General features: G+C 47.2%; 1 protein-coding gene across 1 annotated transcript in view; it reads left to right on the forward strand.

Annotated features, from left to right (window-relative positions):
- slc2a13a (solute carrier family 2 member 13a) overlaps positions 1 to 16,830 on the forward strand; it is a 46,663-nt gene that overhangs the window by 28,304 nt on the left and 1,529 nt on the right. Inside the window, exons 4-9 of the mRNA XM_077004752.1 lie at positions 4,809 to 4,917; positions 13,485 to 13,648; positions 14,060 to 14,180; positions 14,839 to 14,964; positions 15,198 to 15,316; positions 16,295 to 16,447. Of these exons, the coding sequence (XP_076860867.1) occupies positions 4,809 to 4,917; positions 13,485 to 13,648; positions 14,060 to 14,180; positions 14,839 to 14,964; positions 15,198 to 15,316; positions 16,295 to 16,447 (792 nt within the window). The remainder of the gene's footprint in view (positions 1 to 4,808; positions 4,918 to 13,484; positions 13,649 to 14,059; positions 14,181 to 14,838; positions 14,965 to 15,197; positions 15,317 to 16,294; positions 16,448 to 16,830) is intronic.

The following is a 16,830-nucleotide window of genomic DNA, read 5'->3' on the forward strand; positions in this document are numbered from 1 at the left end:
AAAGGATAGAAAAAGAGCAAAAGACCCTGCGGGTTTTTTTTTTATTTGCATGCTTATTGATATGGAATGAACAGAGCATTATATAGCAGAAGCCCCATCATGTTCCTGGCCGCCTGGGCTCATGAGTAGGCCCTCCGCCTCCATCCCCCACACCTCGGCAAATATAGGAGCACGATTAGAAAGCCTTTCCTTCCTCCCAGGACTGCAACCATTCTACCCAAATCCCAAATGCCCGGAGGGGGGTGGTTGATTTGTTATATGGTGCTGTAAGGACGCTTGAATCAGGTGTCTGTCTTTTTCGGGGGGGGGGGGGGGGGGGGGGGTATGACAGAGCAGGATGATGAGAAGATAATGTACTTGATGTGACCACAAGGGCATTAGCTGAGTGGATATCCCAGAGGAGAATCTGGACCGAGCTTTCTCAAACTTTTGGTTCTCTTAATGTTTTTCCGTCGAGTAACGTCCCTCATTAAAGAAGGAATCCAAGTACTGCCTACAAGCCTCCATCTCCCAGGGGCCACAGAAAATCTAGGCATAGATATAGGCGCCAGAAACTGGTCTAGAAGAGTTTCAAATGGTTCTGTTCTATTAGAAATTCTGTTCAATTAGAAATTCAGTGGTTCTACCTTTCAGGCGTGCAAATTTGAACATCAAAAGCCATAATTAGGCTGCTGGCTTCATGCTGTCTTTGCTATGCATCTAACATTACACATACAACACATACCCTGAGAGCAGACGCAGCTGTACACATGAGGCCCCCTTTGACAAGATGCCCGGGAGTCTAAAATGAAGATAATAACTAGAATAGAGAATAAAAAGAGAATAAGTAACATATTGCAGGGTTAACTGACCATCTGCTAACACTATGGCTCCGGTCACTTTCCAATGGTTGATTGCTTGAAGTGGTTCTGAGGAACATAGACGTACAGTACATGTCTATGCTAACATCCGTCCTACATCTCTGTTATTTCATACAATGGTATTAATAATTTAATTTTAATTTAATTAAAAATGTAATTATAAAAATTATAATTATGTAAACATCTGCTGTATGTGGCAACGTGCAGCCTGTGGCCCTGCTATTTGCTAAAATTGTTGTACTAATTTTATAAACAGTAATTATAAAAAATAATGTTATTACAAGCAAGTTACTTAGGAGTTTGAAAATGGTTTAGTCCTGACTGTCAATTAATTCACAGCGGTACATGCATTGCATAGGTTACACAGATTAAAAAACTTAGAAGAGATTTATTTGTGATTTTTGATAGGAACCTCCTGCTAATAAACAGCATGCTAAAAACATAAGAACATATATATCAGGGATGTAAAAAAATAACAAACACACACAACAACACAAAGCTAATTCAGGGTTAGCATTAGAGTAAATGAGAGCCATGAATGCAAATTCTTAGCATCATTTGCTACCAGTGTGTAGTGGTCATATTTGCCCTTCTCTGCTATTCTTGCTATTCATAGCACATGTCTGGATTCTCACCTCCCCCTCTTTCGTCTTCCCTGTGCCTCCCCTCCTCTTTCTAGACATCCAGCATCACACATCCCTCTCATCACACAACAGCTGCTGTAAGTGATCACATGACATCTATCCAACGAGTGAATCCAGATGAGTACAAAGTATAAAATCTCAGTCTTGACCAACAGGTTTAAGAACGTATAGAGATGAAGGCAGCTAGGAGAGACAGGTACCGAAACTTCACATGTGTAGTTTTGTGGATTTGTAGTGTCGCTGTCACACAGTGTCAAAAATAATGTCAGTGGTTTCACCGTATGACGACAAGATAAAAGGAAGACATTATTCAAGAGTGGCATTTTCCAAAGCCTGGCAGGGAAGAGGAGGACCTAAGCTACCAGAAGGGGGTGGGGGTGGGGTGGGGGGTGGGGGTGGTGGGGGTGGGGGTGGAGAGAGTGCATACGCCTCATGGGTCCATCTGTCTGCCTGATCCGCAATTGCTCGCTCGCGGATCCTAGCAACCGGTGGCCCCCCGAGCGCCCTGAGACAACGAGACAGGCGCTGCGGTGCATCCGTGGGGAACAGAGGCGAGTATAACAGAGCCCATCTGAGCCCAGAAAGGGTGCTGGGCCAGCCGGGGTTCGCTCACCGATACGGTCCTTCGTTCTGATCGATGCGGTGGCCGCGTTCACGCAGAACCAGGGAGAGTTCTTATTACAAGCCGTAAATAAGGGGGGGGGGGGGGGGACCCGGTGGGGGTCACGGCCCGCTCGAACACACGTGCGGCTTGATGGATGTAATTGCATGGCCCGTGGAGTACCCTTCATCGTCTGTACACGGGGCATCTGTTAACTTCATAGACAGGTATTGATTCCAGGAATTATATGGCCATTATAAGCCCCGCTTTAATGACAGTGTGACCTGCAGCTTTGATGTACTTGTCTGAAGAATGTTGACCTGGAGTTGATCTGAAAAGCACCAATCCCCACTGGACTTGAGCTTAATATATAGAACGGCTTCAGAATGTGAGTGGAAAAAAGGGATTCACGGCAGATTACATTGGGCTTCAGTGCTAGCAGTGCTCGGACACTGAATAGAGTCACTGAGGTCATCAAAAGGGTCAATTCATAATTCTAAGTACTGACTTCATAGATCTTGGCAAACAACAAAAAAAAAATTACAATTTACAATTGTTGTTGGAGGTGCACAGCTGTGAGGCACTACAATGTTTTTTTTTTTTACTGGTGACAATTGCATTCACTGGGCTGGTGCTCTGACCTCACTTTGCCTCTGTTGCTCCGTGTTTAATAAACTGTACCTCTGACATTCGAGCATTTGAGCAGACGGGATCAAAAAAACGCTCGCGGCGTTAAAATAGTAGTGAGGGGTTGCCATGGAGATGAACAAGAGCAGATCTTCAGAAAACGAAGTTATACATTTAGTGGGTATACTGTAAGGATGTGCTCGATCGCGCTCGCCCCAACGGTCCTTCTGCATCAGTCTCGGACCAGACGCTGTCGTCTGGAACGTTCCTTCAGCGGGCGAGAGCGGTACCGGTCCCGGATCAGCAGTACGCGATAGCCTGTCAGCACAACAGCTGCTACGGTGCCACGTGCCACGGCCCCGGTGAACGCCCTCCCCTGTTCCCGCTCTGATTGGGTTAGGATAAGGGATGTGTGCACACTTGTAGGTAGCGACCGCACATCTGTGGGAACGAAGTTATTGCTCCATTGTGAGCGCCAGCCCAGGGGTCGGTCGTCTGTGTCACGACAGTCCATGAGACCGGGCTTTGGGGCAGTAATCGAATGAGGGCCCATCACACCTGCGGCTGGGCTCCGAGCAGTCAATACTCACCACGTGCAGTATCTTTGGTGACTCCGACAACGTCACTGTGCTGAACCACAGCTTCTCCCTCATGGGGGGTTTGGACTTTCTGTTCACTTCTTATGGATGCTGTGATGGCAACAGTAAAGATGGTTGAACAGGATAATGGAAGGAGTGATCAGAGAGTGTCCATTTGTGGGGGGGGGGAAAAAAGTGTACGAAGATTGGTGTGAGGCATCAAAACCAAAAGTAATGTAAACAAAACATTTCATATTCATCTAAGGCCTTTGAAGAACTTCTCACTGCTGTTGTAGGGTGAGTGAATGAAGAAATGGAGAAATGACTGGCTCACAATCTCAGTGATCCCACTGAGGTCTTAATCACATCTAGGGTCATCTGTTGAGGAATGAACGTTTCTTACACCGTTTGATGTGTTGATGTGATGTGCCCGGTCCGAGGTCCCTGTTCCTCATGGTCTAGTCTGGAAGCTTAAGACGTTCTCAGATGGGCCGCCCACTCACAGCTGTTACCCACAATGCAGTGCCCCTGCTAAACCACGATAGCCTGCTCTCCTGACCGCCACAGCTTTCAGATGGCTTGACTTCACAACACAGATGAGGGTCGATGCTCTGATAGGCATACGGAAATTAGAACAGTGGTTGTCACCCCGCCTACGACACCGACCATTTCAACGTTGCTAAATGGTGACAATACATTTCAGGCGAACAATAAACCGTTTTGCATTAAAACACCTTTAAATGTACCTTTTTGCACCTTTGTTCTGTTTGCATGGATCCTGAGACGGATTTGAGCATATTCCTGTGTGCCACTACGGACGGCAGCTCAGAAAGTGGAAATTAGTGAGCAGGAAATTCCGAACACCATTATTACAAAAGCAATGAAAGGAGTGGAGCAGCAAGATTCAATCTCAGAGGACAGTTCCTTCACAAAGCCTTCATTCAAATTATCTTCACTTTTAACTAAAACTGCCTGGGCTCTTGAGAAGCTCTGAGAATTTCTCCAGGCAAATGGGCTGTCTTTGTCTCATGCCGCTGAACTTTGAATTAGTCTCCACGGAAGCTGCTTAGTCAGTAGTCTGAGCTTCTCACAGGTGCCCCAAGAAAACATCGACGTCTTCTTCTTCTTCTTCTTGAGAGAAAACCTGTCTTCACATGGTATTGAGCAAAGTAAATAAGTAGGTAATGAGTAACATGAGAAGATGTAAAAAGATAAACATATGGTGAGATGGAGTACTATTATATTATGCTCAGCCTTAATAGAGGAATTGTGGGGTTGTGTTGCAGAAATGTTGGACGGACCTGTTTTGAAATTAGTAGCTATACATTTTTCATCTGTGTTCGCGTGTGTGTGTGTGTGTGTGTGTGTGTGTGTGTGTGTGTGTGTGTACGTGCGTGTGTGTGTGTACGTGTGTGTGTGTGTGTGTGTGTGTGTGTGTGTGTGTGTACGTGCATGCGTGCGTGCGTGTGTGTGTGTGTGTGTGTTATCCTCCCAACAGGGCGTCCAGTGCTGTGGTCTATGCTCTCTCATCCTCCAGCGCGTCGTGCTCTCATCGTGGGCTGTGGACTTCAGATGTTCCAACAGCTCTCCGGCATCAACACAGTCATGTAGGCATCACTCTTTCGCTCTCTCTCTCTCTCTCTCTCTCACACACACACACACACACACACACATTCACCTACTATGCCACACAAGAAGCTAGCATTGCGCGCTCACAGGCATTGGGGTCGGGGGTCAGGCCATTGGGGTCTTACTCACAAATGTTTATTTAACATAAAATACTTTCCCTTTTATGAGTTATGTTGGGTGGTGTGAGCAGTGTGTCCCCCCACAAATGAAACTTACATAACTCATACCATACTTCAGATAACTCCAAAGAAGACTTTAGCCTTGGAGCAAACACAGTTGTGTTCATTCGCAGGCATGTGTGTGATATACGCTAGTAGTGGGCTGTGCCTATGTCACAGTTCACACACTTTCACACACTCCGTTCGTTTGCGTAACCTCTGTTCATTTTGCTGCCCCACCTTATATGATGAGCTACTTCTCAAAAGCCGTAAACGATCTTGGGATGTGTGCCGTTGCTTGGCAACCTCTCGTGGAGCAGGCAAAAGTGTTTGTATTCAAGAGAAAGCAAAAATGTGTGTGCGCTGGTGTGTGTGTGTGTGTGTGTGTGTGTGTGTGTGTGTGTGTGTGTGTGTGTGTGTGTGTGTGTGTGTGTGTGTGCGTGTTATTTGCTTCAGCTGTCATTCTGTGTGGTGAGAAGGTTTTATCTGACCTCTGAAAAGACCCAATCTGACTGTGGGTGTCTGACCCTCGTGTGCTTTGACCTAACGAGAGCCGGCTGGGCTGTTTGGGCTGTAATAACACCTATAACAGCAACTGTGATTTTACTATTATGGTAGAATTATGTTATGTGACACACAGAAATACACACATATTAAACTGTACAACACCAACAGAAATGTCAGCTACACTTATGAGGTCCTGCTTCACCGTTTCCCTGCTGTTCTGTTCTGAGCGCCTGAAGGGTGTTAGATGGGAATCTCCACACGCTAGCGTCCCAGCTCAGCTGTCCGAGAGACGAGCTTGTGTGTCATGCCAGGTCTCCGGAGGCCGTCTGCAGAAGCGATGTCTGCTGGAGATGTGGATCTGAGGTAGCGGCTGGAGATACGTTTGATGAGCCGTCACAGGGCACACGACCTCCTCCTGTTCTCTGTGCGGAAAACTACAAATGTTATCTAAAGATTATATTTCCCTTAGTGCTGGACAGCGGGCTAAGCTGTCCGTCTAATGCTCTCTCACACTCTCTATCTTACTTTTTTCTCTCTCTCTTTCTTTTTTGTTGACTGCCTGATGTCCATTGTTCCTTCACTTGTTGACTCACCGGTGTCTCAACAGTGTCTCACCAGTGTCTCACCAGTGTCACCAGTGCTTGGCTGGGGAACAAGAACCTTAACCATAACTCTAGCACCACCTTTTGTCCACATATACTTTTGAGTCTTGGTCATCCCGAGGTTTCTTCCTAATCCCCACCACCATAGGGGAGTTTTTCCTCGCCACTGTGGCCTCTGTTGCTCATTAGGGATCTGGACCTATATGATTGTAAAACTGCTTTGTGACGTGTTGTGAAAAGCGCTATATAAATAAATTTGACTTTTACTTTGACTTTGTCTGGTCAGCCTGAATCACGCATACATGGCTCACAAAAACAGCAGACTCATCCTCGTCTGGTCTCCTTCTCTTCATCCTCGTCTGGTCTCCTTCTCTTCATCCTCGTCTGGTCTCCTTCTCTTCATCCTCGTCTGGTCTCCTTCTCCTCATCCTCGTCTGGAGGAAGGCACAGCAGGCCCCCCTTTATCAGCGGACAGCCGGCTTATCTTTACCGAGGCGATGGCGGCTGATTCCAGAGCGCCCGGCATAATTTGGCTGTGACGTAGCTGGCGTCTCACCACGGGTGGATGACCGTGCGCGCCACACACCACTTCCACTCCGTTCTCCTTACCTCCACCCGAGGCGTTAGCTCCACCACCCCACCACCTTTTCATTGTCTTCATCTGTCCGGCAGCACCTGGTAATCGGCACTTTCAGGCCAATAGCAAGGGGATGACACGGAGAGGCCTGTACCGGCTCTGTCAGCCTCGTTGCATTGTGGGTAACGGAACCGCAAGCCTGTGTGTAGTTCTGTGAGGGTGTGTGCACACTTGTGTTTGCGCATTTGCGTCTTGTTTCGTGTAATGTCTTCAAAGTACAGATAAATATATCGTTTAGTCTGCTCGATGCCGTTGGGGTCAGACCAAAGGGTCTTTCTGATATCACATGCTATGTCCTCTCACAGCGTGGGACATCTCCTCTGCTCTGGTGAACCCAACTCCGGAGGAGATCTTAAGGCTAAATCATTCCAGGACTTCACCACTGCACAAAACAGAGCGTAGAGATGTTTGTCACATGCTTAACGTGATCACAAATGATCACATAAGAAGACTGAGCCTGTCCCTCTGTGCTTCTCTGATGTCCTGATGATGGATACCACCGGGAAGCGTTATGTTTGATGGAACTCGCTGGCCAGCTGCTCTCGTGGTCATGCCGTGCACCAGCACACGGTCAGTAGCTGTTGCTCTGATGTCAGATGTCCTTTGGCGTGATCGTCCTCTTCCTCCTCTTCATCTTCCCCTGCTCCCCCCCTCCCTCCCCCTCGGCGTTCCGTGTCACACTGTCAGTTGCTTTCTGTTAAGCTGTTGAGTAAATCTGCAAATATGTGAGTTATCAGCGTGGCATGTGAAGTATGGCTATAAAGAATTGTATTTCGAGTATCGATTTTAGTGTATTAGCAGCTGTAAATCTATACGTTCCTTCCGCAGATTGCGGTCAATCCGCAGTTCCGCAGACTATGTTTCCAACTGCTTGAGGAACTATAAAAAACCTATAAGCCGATATATGTTAATAATGCAAAGAAAGTACTAAAGCAAATCTTGAATTTAGTCGAGTTGTTTTATTTATTTACTCAGCTTTTGGATAATTTGTGTGTGTGTGTGTGTGTGTGTGTATCTTTATTATTGTTCTATACTACGGATAATGACTTTAGTCCTCACTGCGATGGCAGATTGGAACATGTGCCACTGCAGTTTGCTCAGTAAAAGCAGATGCTTGCTGCGCCTCTGGTTAGACCACATTGTCCTGGTTCCCCTAGTGGGCCGGGCCCTGAGCCAGCTCTCTTTGGGCTATTATTGAGCACACCGGGTCTGGTTATCCTGGCCAGCCATTTGTGGCGACTGTCACTTTTTCCCCCAGCTTTCTGCTGTGGTGTTATCAGCACAGAGCCATATGTGTGAGTCAAGGCGCGCGCTGGTATCTCCTCAGAGAACTGTAATGGGGGGCTGTGTTGACGGAGCTGTGGATTCCGGTGGATGGAGGTACCGTTTCTCATCCATGGCTGTAGATTGCGACGAGGCGTCTTTGAGACGGTGTCTGTGTCTTCTAAGTGCATTTGTATGTGCATGTATTGCGAGGTTTAGCATTGTTTAACTCCACTAATGTGTATGTCAGTGGAAATGCCACACATACCACGCTTGTGTGTGTGTGTGTGTGTATCTGTTTATGAAGGTGCGTGATCTTAGTGAAACTGGTGCAGATTATTGTTCGTGTCTCTGCGGTACTCTCTAGCATCTGTGTGTGGTTCTGTGCTCATTCGCTTTCATTAGAGAAATGGGTCAGTTCCCATGGGGGAACTACTCTCTCTCTTTCTCTCTCTTTCTCTCTCTTTCTCTCCTTTCTTTCATGCTCTTTCTCTCTTTGTTGTTATACGAGTCCCCACATTCATTTGCTCCGTATATGTGTAGACTGTTCTTCTGCTCTTACACCTGGATTAAGTGCACTTTTCACTGTCTCTCTGTCTGTCTCTCTGTCTGTCTCTCTGTCTGTCTCTCTCTGTCTGTCTCTCCTGAGTGTTCAGGTTGTCTTTGTAGTAGATGTCATCAGCTAAGGCTGAAAGATTTTAGGGAGAATGTAATATTGAAAACATTTTTACATATTACATTGAAAATATATTTACAATACACATTTACACTTACAATATTTAAAAATAGAGGTAAAATATGCCCATATAAGAATATTCCTAAATTGAGCTAATTATCACTCTGGCAAGGAAAGAGGGAACTCATTGTGCTGTTGAAGTCCACTTAATTTTACATACTTAAAAACAGGCCATAACTACTCAGACCAAATAAGTTACATTTATTGTATCATGCAAATCAAGTACAAATTGCTCTTCTGTAATTAGTGTGATTGGTCAGAAGGCACACAGCACACACACAAAAAAAATCGTTTGTTTGAGGGCGAATTTGCATATTGCATATTGGAATAGCCAGTTAACATGCTCTATTACGCAGCCCTGTCACCAATGATCTGTTGGCGTGACTCATAAGATCTTTTTATTTAACTGCACCTTGAAGGAGCAGCTGTCTGCTGAGATGTTAGCCATCACTGTTAGATTCCCTTCCGTCTCAGCAATCGCATACTCACTGGCTGTAGCCTCTAACCACTTCTAAATAAATCAAGACCTTGCAAACGTATATAACCTTCGGCGTCTGCAGAAGAGGAAAACAAATTAATAAAACGCAGACTCTCAAGGCCTCTTCTTCATGATCAGTATCTCCTGTCACGCTTGTTAAGCTCAAGAATGCCAAAAAGGTGCGTTCTAGGGAGATTTGTTCAATCGTCGCTTAGAAAATTATGCCCATATATGTATAATCATGCACACGGATTCACACGCACGTGTGCACGCTGGTGCGCACTCCTTCACACACAAACGTTCACACGTGGTCATCGTGACATTTCATGCTAATCAACCCCCCGCCCACAGCTCTGGTCCGTGATGACTCATTGGGGTTCTAGTAATTGTTATGCTTGGCCCAGTCCTGTTTGGGTTCGTGCCTGTGAGTGTGTGTGTGTGTGTGGAGAGAGAGAGAGAGAGAGAGAGAGAGAGAGAGAGAGAGAGAGAGAGAGAGAGAGAGAGAGAGAAAGGAACCTAAATCTCTTGCTCTCTTGCTCTGCTGCTAGTTTGGGGAGCTTCTCAGCCAAGTGCCTCTGGGCGGTGGGGTGGGTTGCCGTCTGTAAGGGGGGCGGGGGGTTGACAGGCCAGTACCAGTGTGAGCTCTCCCCACCACAGAACGCTCTGTACCAGACGGCGGTCAGACCTCACCACTGTGCCACAAACAGGAGCCATATGGGCGTGTCGGCCATCACAGCACCACGCGACTCGTCTCCGTCCAGCTCCGCCCCAGCCCGGCTCTAGACGGGCATCCGCGTGTGAAATATCAGCTAAGACCAAAAGAAAGAAAAAAAGCAAGAAAGTGCGTGGTCTCTTAGCGTGAGATCTCCTGGGCGCACATGTCTGACTGCACGTTCCAGCTCCGGGCTTTTAATAGGCTCACCCGTCTCATCCAGACACTCTCCCCCTCCCCCTGACGTCTTCACCGCCCTTTCACCCTTTCACACACTCTCTCGCTTTCTGTCTTCTCATCCTGTCTTTCTCTCACTCTCCCTCCCTCTCTCTTTCATGTACACACTCTCTCTCTCTCTCTCGCTTTTCCTGTCCTGCCTTTTGCCGGCGTCCGCTGTTTCATCCCCTCACGTTGACACAGAGGGGTGTGAAGGCGGCGTGTCACACCGCACCCGTGTGGCCTTTCTTCCCGCCGCAGGCCGTGATCCGAGGAGGTCTCTGGTGCCACGGCCGGGGGTCGGCACAGGGGCTGTTCATTACGCCATTACCACCTCTGAGCTGTGGACCCGTACCCGCAGGGTGCAGCCCGGCTGCCTGGCTTATTTTCCTCTACCCGCTTCATAACAGACCTTCATTTATCATTACCATCGACCAAGACGTAAGTAAGAAACCGCTCACGTCCACATCGTCCATGTTGTTGGGCTCTTCAGTCTCTTTCTTTGTTCGCCGGTCAGAAAAGCAGCGTGGCGAGGTGAGGAAACCGTGTCTGCTTGGAGAAGCGCCGGGGTCCTGGTCTGACCAAGCGCGCCGGTGAGGGCCGCCTCCCCACAGGCCGAGGCAGAAAAGCGGCCGTCGTGATTGGCCGATAGACCCTCAGCACGCTGCTGGCTTTCCTAATGGATTTCTGCACCTCCTCTAACTTGTGACTTATTGCCAGTCTGCTTTGGGCATGTGGGACAGCCAATTAAAAAGTGTTTTTTTTCCAGTAAGAAGTTTGATCTGACAGCACCCTGACCCACAGGATCAGGAGCTGAGGTTTAAAACCCACAGCTCAATATTTCTCTGTCTCATGCTCTCTCTCTCTCTCTCTCTCTCTCTCTATTTCTCCCTCTTGAAGAGGTTTAATAAGGGTCAGCTCACAGCACTCTAAAGGCTGGTTTAACACATTGTGCTTTGGAGAACGGCTCAAACTGAATGGAAAACCTGGTAAAGTCACAGATTTTTTAAAAACAGTAGGTTGCTCTAGACCGTTTGCTCGTTGTCCGTGAAACAAGAAGGTTGGAGTGGTGAACAGCAAATCAGGAAAAATCTGGCATTCTGTAGCTGTACGTTCAAGTAATATGCTGCCGTGCCCCAACACAGATGGCAGCCAAGAACCTCACATGCTTTTGTAACTGAAGGGATTCCTTCATGCAGTGAGCTCACCCGTGTTTGGTACGGCTCTCAGCCTAACCCTGCTGGCCACACCCCAGATTCAAAGACTCATCCCATCCACCCTCTATCTTGCTTCCTTCCCTCTATCTCTTCCTCTCTTGCGCCCTCCTACCCTACTCTTCCTCTTCTCTGAATGCACATCCACTAAATGCAGATTAGCTCAGCAGAGCCCCCCCGTCCTGGAAGCAGGTAAACCAGCCGCTGTAATAGAGATAACCAGAGCTAGAGTCACCGGCTCGTGCCCCTTAGATACAAAAGAGCACAAAATAAAGACAGAACTCCCCGCAGCAAGGCTCATTCAGGGACACTTCTTCACCGATTCGGGTCTATCCGCTCCCAAATTGACACTTCCCTCCGGTAGTGCGTGCTTTACGTCACGTCTCCCACCTTTACGGTGCGTAAAGCACAAAGCCCGGAGCTCGTCGGCCACCCCGCGGCCCTGTTTCGCGGGCGACGGGAGCCGCGAGGAGCTCGGAGAACGTCGAGGCGCTGGTCTTCTATCCCGGGTCGAGCTTGGCGAGGCTCGAGCGAGGCATCTGGAATCTCGCCTGCTCTGTGAATGGGAGTTTCCGCAGTGGAGGCGGTTCAAATCAGCTCCCTTTGTTTCCTTTGAGTCTTTGATATTCGAGATCGCGGCGTGGTGCCTCGTTAGCCGTGCCGAGGGCATAGATTTACCGCATTCAGCCGCCTTTCAGATCCCGCTTGTTGCACTTCTAATGTACAGTATTTAGTTTGTTTCCTGTGTTCCAGGTTTGGCTTTCTGAGGCTGAACAGGCAGCATCAACGTGTTTTAGCACGGAATCCGTTTACGGAGCTGTTTATGAAGCTCTAATGATGCAGGAACATTTGACCTGATGTTTAACTCCCAGACAGCCTATGTAGATATCCTAAGACATACCAATGTGTCTTAAGATGTACCGATGACTTCATAAGAGCACCATTCAAAGTAATGATAGCAAACACAAACAACATCTAAAAACCAAAATGCATTTTAAAATAATTACGTAAAGATAAGAAAAAAAGAAAGAGTAAAAAAAATGTTTGGCTAGTATTATTTGTCTTGCATAAAGAAAAGGTGTGTGCACGTCTCACGTATCTGAAGGACGGAAAACAGAATGCAAATGCGGCACTGTTGGGGAGGAGGAAGTCCTTTGTCACTCTTAATGAGCGTTTTGCTTTGCTACTGTTTCAAGCACACAAACAAGGTTACCTCCTGTTTTTTTATTCCACACTTAACCTGCAGATACTTATTTCATATTCACAAGACGTCAGAGGAGAGCAGCAGGTGTGTGTGTGTGTGCGCGCGCGCTGTAAAGACATCCACTGAGCTGCTTGAAATCCCTTCTCTAGGTTCCCATGGCATTATGGGCTCTGCCCGTTGTGACTCGGAAAACCGTCAATACCATAAGCAAGGTATTTTAGGTCGCTGTCAGGTCTAATGGGTAATCAGTTTGAAGAGAGCGCGCTGGATACTGTGGAGAGGGTACTTTAATTAATGGGGATGGATTGACATCAGCGTGATGGAGGTTCCTGAGTTTGATTGCGCGACCATTGTCTGATTGGCTAGCACTTGGTTTGAAGTGGCTCTGATTGGTTAGACAAGTTGGGGAGAGGGGGAGGATCCTCTCTCTAATTAGAGAAAACGCTTCCTCTCTTTCCATTTCAGTTTAAAATAACTGGGACTGCAGACCTGCAGTTAGAAAGACACATTTAAAGGTTTCTCAGGATACTATGCTGTTAAACTGAATATGCGTTGCTTAAAATAATCTAATGTTTCATTATATGATTAAATGATTTGGTAATTTAATATACTTGAGTTTTTTTTTCTCTATCATGTGCACTTGATTGTGTACTGCTCAAGTTCAACCATAACCACAGAACAACAAACATCCACATAAAATGCAGAATTCATCCCCTTCATCACTGATTCCATTCAACACCATTTAACACCGATCAGGTTCCCTGATTCTCCTCACAAGGCCACAGTGACACCAGGAAGCCGTCTTTGTCTGTCCGCAGGTACTACAGCGCCACCATCCTGCAGATGTCAGGAGTGCGGGACGACAAGCTGGCCATCTGGCTGGCCTCGGTGACCACGTTCACCAACTTTGCGTTCACGCTGCTGGGCGTGTGGCTGGTGGAGAGAGTGGGTAGACGGAGACTGACTCTGGGCAGCGTTATCGGTGAGGACCCCGCGCGTGCGACGCCAAAGCCTGCCGCGCGAGAACGAACGTAGCTTTGCAGGTTAGCCATAGGTCGGAAACGTTGCCTCATTGCTAAGCAACCACGAAACTAAGCAGAAGCCTTGGTGACTAGCTAGGAGACAGGCAGCAACGAGGAAGAATGAGTGAGTCAGAGCAGCTGTTTGCAGATTGGAGACTGGATTGCATCTGCATTCATCTCAGCACAGGTCCATTATTAATCTCGGGGTATATTACTCGTGCGCTGCCATGAGTTATTCAGCAACCACATTAAGCCTAACACGAAAAAGTCCGGAATGGAAGTCGGCGTTGAGGTTCGTAATGTGTTTTTATCGTCTTCGTCGTGGGGACGCGCGATGCCTGCGCCATGCGCTACTCTCTCTGTGTCCGCAGGCACGTGTCTGAGCCTGAGCCTCCTGGCCGTCGGCTTCCTGCTGTCGGCCCAGCACTCACCCCCCGTCACCCTCCGCCCCAGCGAGCCCTCCCTGGCCAACTCCAGCTGCACCTCCTACCTGTGAGTCGGTGCCGTGGGTGTAGTCACACTCCCACGCTCAGGTCCCAAATAACATCCCAACACTCCACACTGACAAGCTGTCACCTCCATCACCTCCGTCACCCAAAGATACTTGGCAAAAAACATTTACTGGGGGAAATTTTTTTTTGTCTCGTATTGCCCTCATGGAAAATTGACGGCAAATGCTCGAACTGAGTGTATTCTTAGTAATCCGCGTATAACACAACTCTAATCAAGGGATGATTAAATGGTGACTGGTATCAGGGGTGCTGGTGAACACCTAAGACTGTTGGCTGGGAAGGTATTGCAGGTTAAGCTTGAACATCGTTTATGAATAATTCACTCAAAACACATGCAGGTTAATCAGCTCTCCAACCTTAATTGGCTTTACGCTGCTACACCATCATCAGAAGGCAGCATCAGCCTGAACACAAACGAACCTCCACATACAAACCTCATCCTCAAACGAACCTCGTGCTCAGCTCCGCGGTCGTAGCAGAGGCCCGTGCCTAATGGCCGCGCGTGCGTTCGTAATGTGGGGGTCCGCGTGTATGAGCGCGCTCTCTGTAACGCCGCTGTAATAAAAGCCTGTGCCGTGCTTTTATAAAAGCCTGTGCCGGGGCTTGTCTCGCGTTCACAGCTGGTCTTTGTCCTCCAGCTCGTGCGAGCCGTGTATGCTGGACCCACTCTGCGGCTTCTGCTACCGGGAGAACGGCACCGCGGTGGTGGCCTCCTCCTGCGTTCCGGTCGATCAGGCGTCCAGCGAGAGGGCCGCGTGGGGCAGGTGAGTCATATTTACAGGGCTAAGTGAGCCAGTGTGCATTACTGCTTATTTCGCTTGGTGGAACTCCACAGTGTGCCACACGTATCCTGTGTGATGCACATACTTTAAAGTAGACACATCCCCCCCCGTGTCTTGCAGTTATTTTAGTAACGTTTGCAAAGCAGTGACTAAAGGATCTTGCACGCGTGTGGCTGCGAGCTTAGACACCAACATGTGCTTCAATTCTGCTACAGATGCTCCAACACAACGGAGGCAGCGGACCACAATCTGTGGGCTTATAATTTCTGCCCCACCTCTTTTTCTTGGCTGGTGCTCCTGGGCCTTATCCTGTACTTAGCTTTCTTTGCTCCAGGTAAGAGGACCAAAAGCAAAGGAACCAAAACCCAGATCGGGTCAATAAAGAACCAAAGGTCCAGATAAGATAAATACCAGTGGGTTTCCCGAAACGGTCGTAGCGCTAAGTACTTCGTAACCTCGTATGAAATGTACAAGGTTAAGAAGTACTTAGCGCTACGAACGTTTCGGGAAACTCACCGCAGACCTGTAATGCTGGGGTGATGGAGGCTGGATGCAAGTGGGGACAGTCCAGCGGTTTAATGAACAGATTAACAAAATTAACAACAGTACACAAACATGAAACAAAGACAATACCAATGCTAACCAAGAAGACGTAATAACACTAACAGAAGACACTAATACACTGAGTGGAATAAAGACATGAAAACAGCAAACTAGCAAACCACATTCAAACTCATAATACTTACAACCACACGCACAATCAAACAAAAACAAACCAAGAGAAATAACTGATGAGAACAAAGAAAAGAAACACTAACAAATAGAAAATACAACAACAATGAGCATGACAACATCTATAGAGACAGGAGTGAAGTGCTAGAAGCATAAGCAGAGCATTAAACTTTTAAACATGAATACAGGCAATGATTAATGAATGGTAAAACACAGGACTGAAATATACAGACAACCCAAGAACCACACGAGACACACCTGAAGACTATGATATGATATTTTTTAACGAATTTCAAAATAAAAGCACACAAATGGGAAAACAGGAAACAAACCAAAACAAGAGGGGTTGCCAAGGGGACCAAGGCCCAGATGAGTTAAATAAAGGACCACGGCCCAGATCAAAGGACCGAGGCCTAGATCAGTTAAATTAAGGCTCAGCTCAGTTCAGGACCAATACCTAGATTACTATTAATGTTCTATTTATTTATTTATTGGTAGGTGGGGTTGTTTATTTGTTTACCTAAATACATTTCTTGGAATCGTGATTACTTGTTACAATAGGCTGGTACTGTTTTTTCAGGAATGGGCTCAATGCCGTGGACTATTAACTCTGAGATTTACCCTCTGTGGGGCAGAAGCATGGGCAATGCCTGCTCAGCGGGGGTAAACTGGACCTTCAGCGTACTGGTGTCCCTCACATTCCTTCATGTGGCCCAGCACCTCACCTACTATGGTACAGTGGAAGCAGGAATCAGCAGCACTACAGGACACCATAACCAGACGCCACACGTTCACTGCCAGCTCTGATTACCACCCCTGTAAACAAAGCTTTGGGGGGGGGTGGGGTGGGGGGGCTGTTAAAATGAAGTAATGTTAATACTTTGAAAATAACAAAAAGAAGCTTATTATGCACATACGTAAATACCCCCCACTATGCACTATTATTTAATTTATGTATCTCATACACTTAATGAAGAAAAGTACACCTATACAATTTTATTACACTGTGATGTTCACAAGAATAAAAACAGCTTTTTCTTTAGCTCCATATTACATATTAGACTATATTTTATGCTAAAAGGTTTTTTTCTTTTTGTATTTTGTGTTTTGAGGACG

Source organism: Brachyhypopomus gauderio, chromosome 5 (assembly GCF_052324685.1).
Source record: "Brachyhypopomus gauderio isolate BG-103 chromosome 5, BGAUD_0.2, whole genome shotgun sequence".
In the NCBI taxonomy this organism is placed as follows: domain Eukaryota; kingdom Metazoa; phylum Chordata; class Actinopteri; order Gymnotiformes; family Hypopomidae; genus Brachyhypopomus; species Brachyhypopomus gauderio.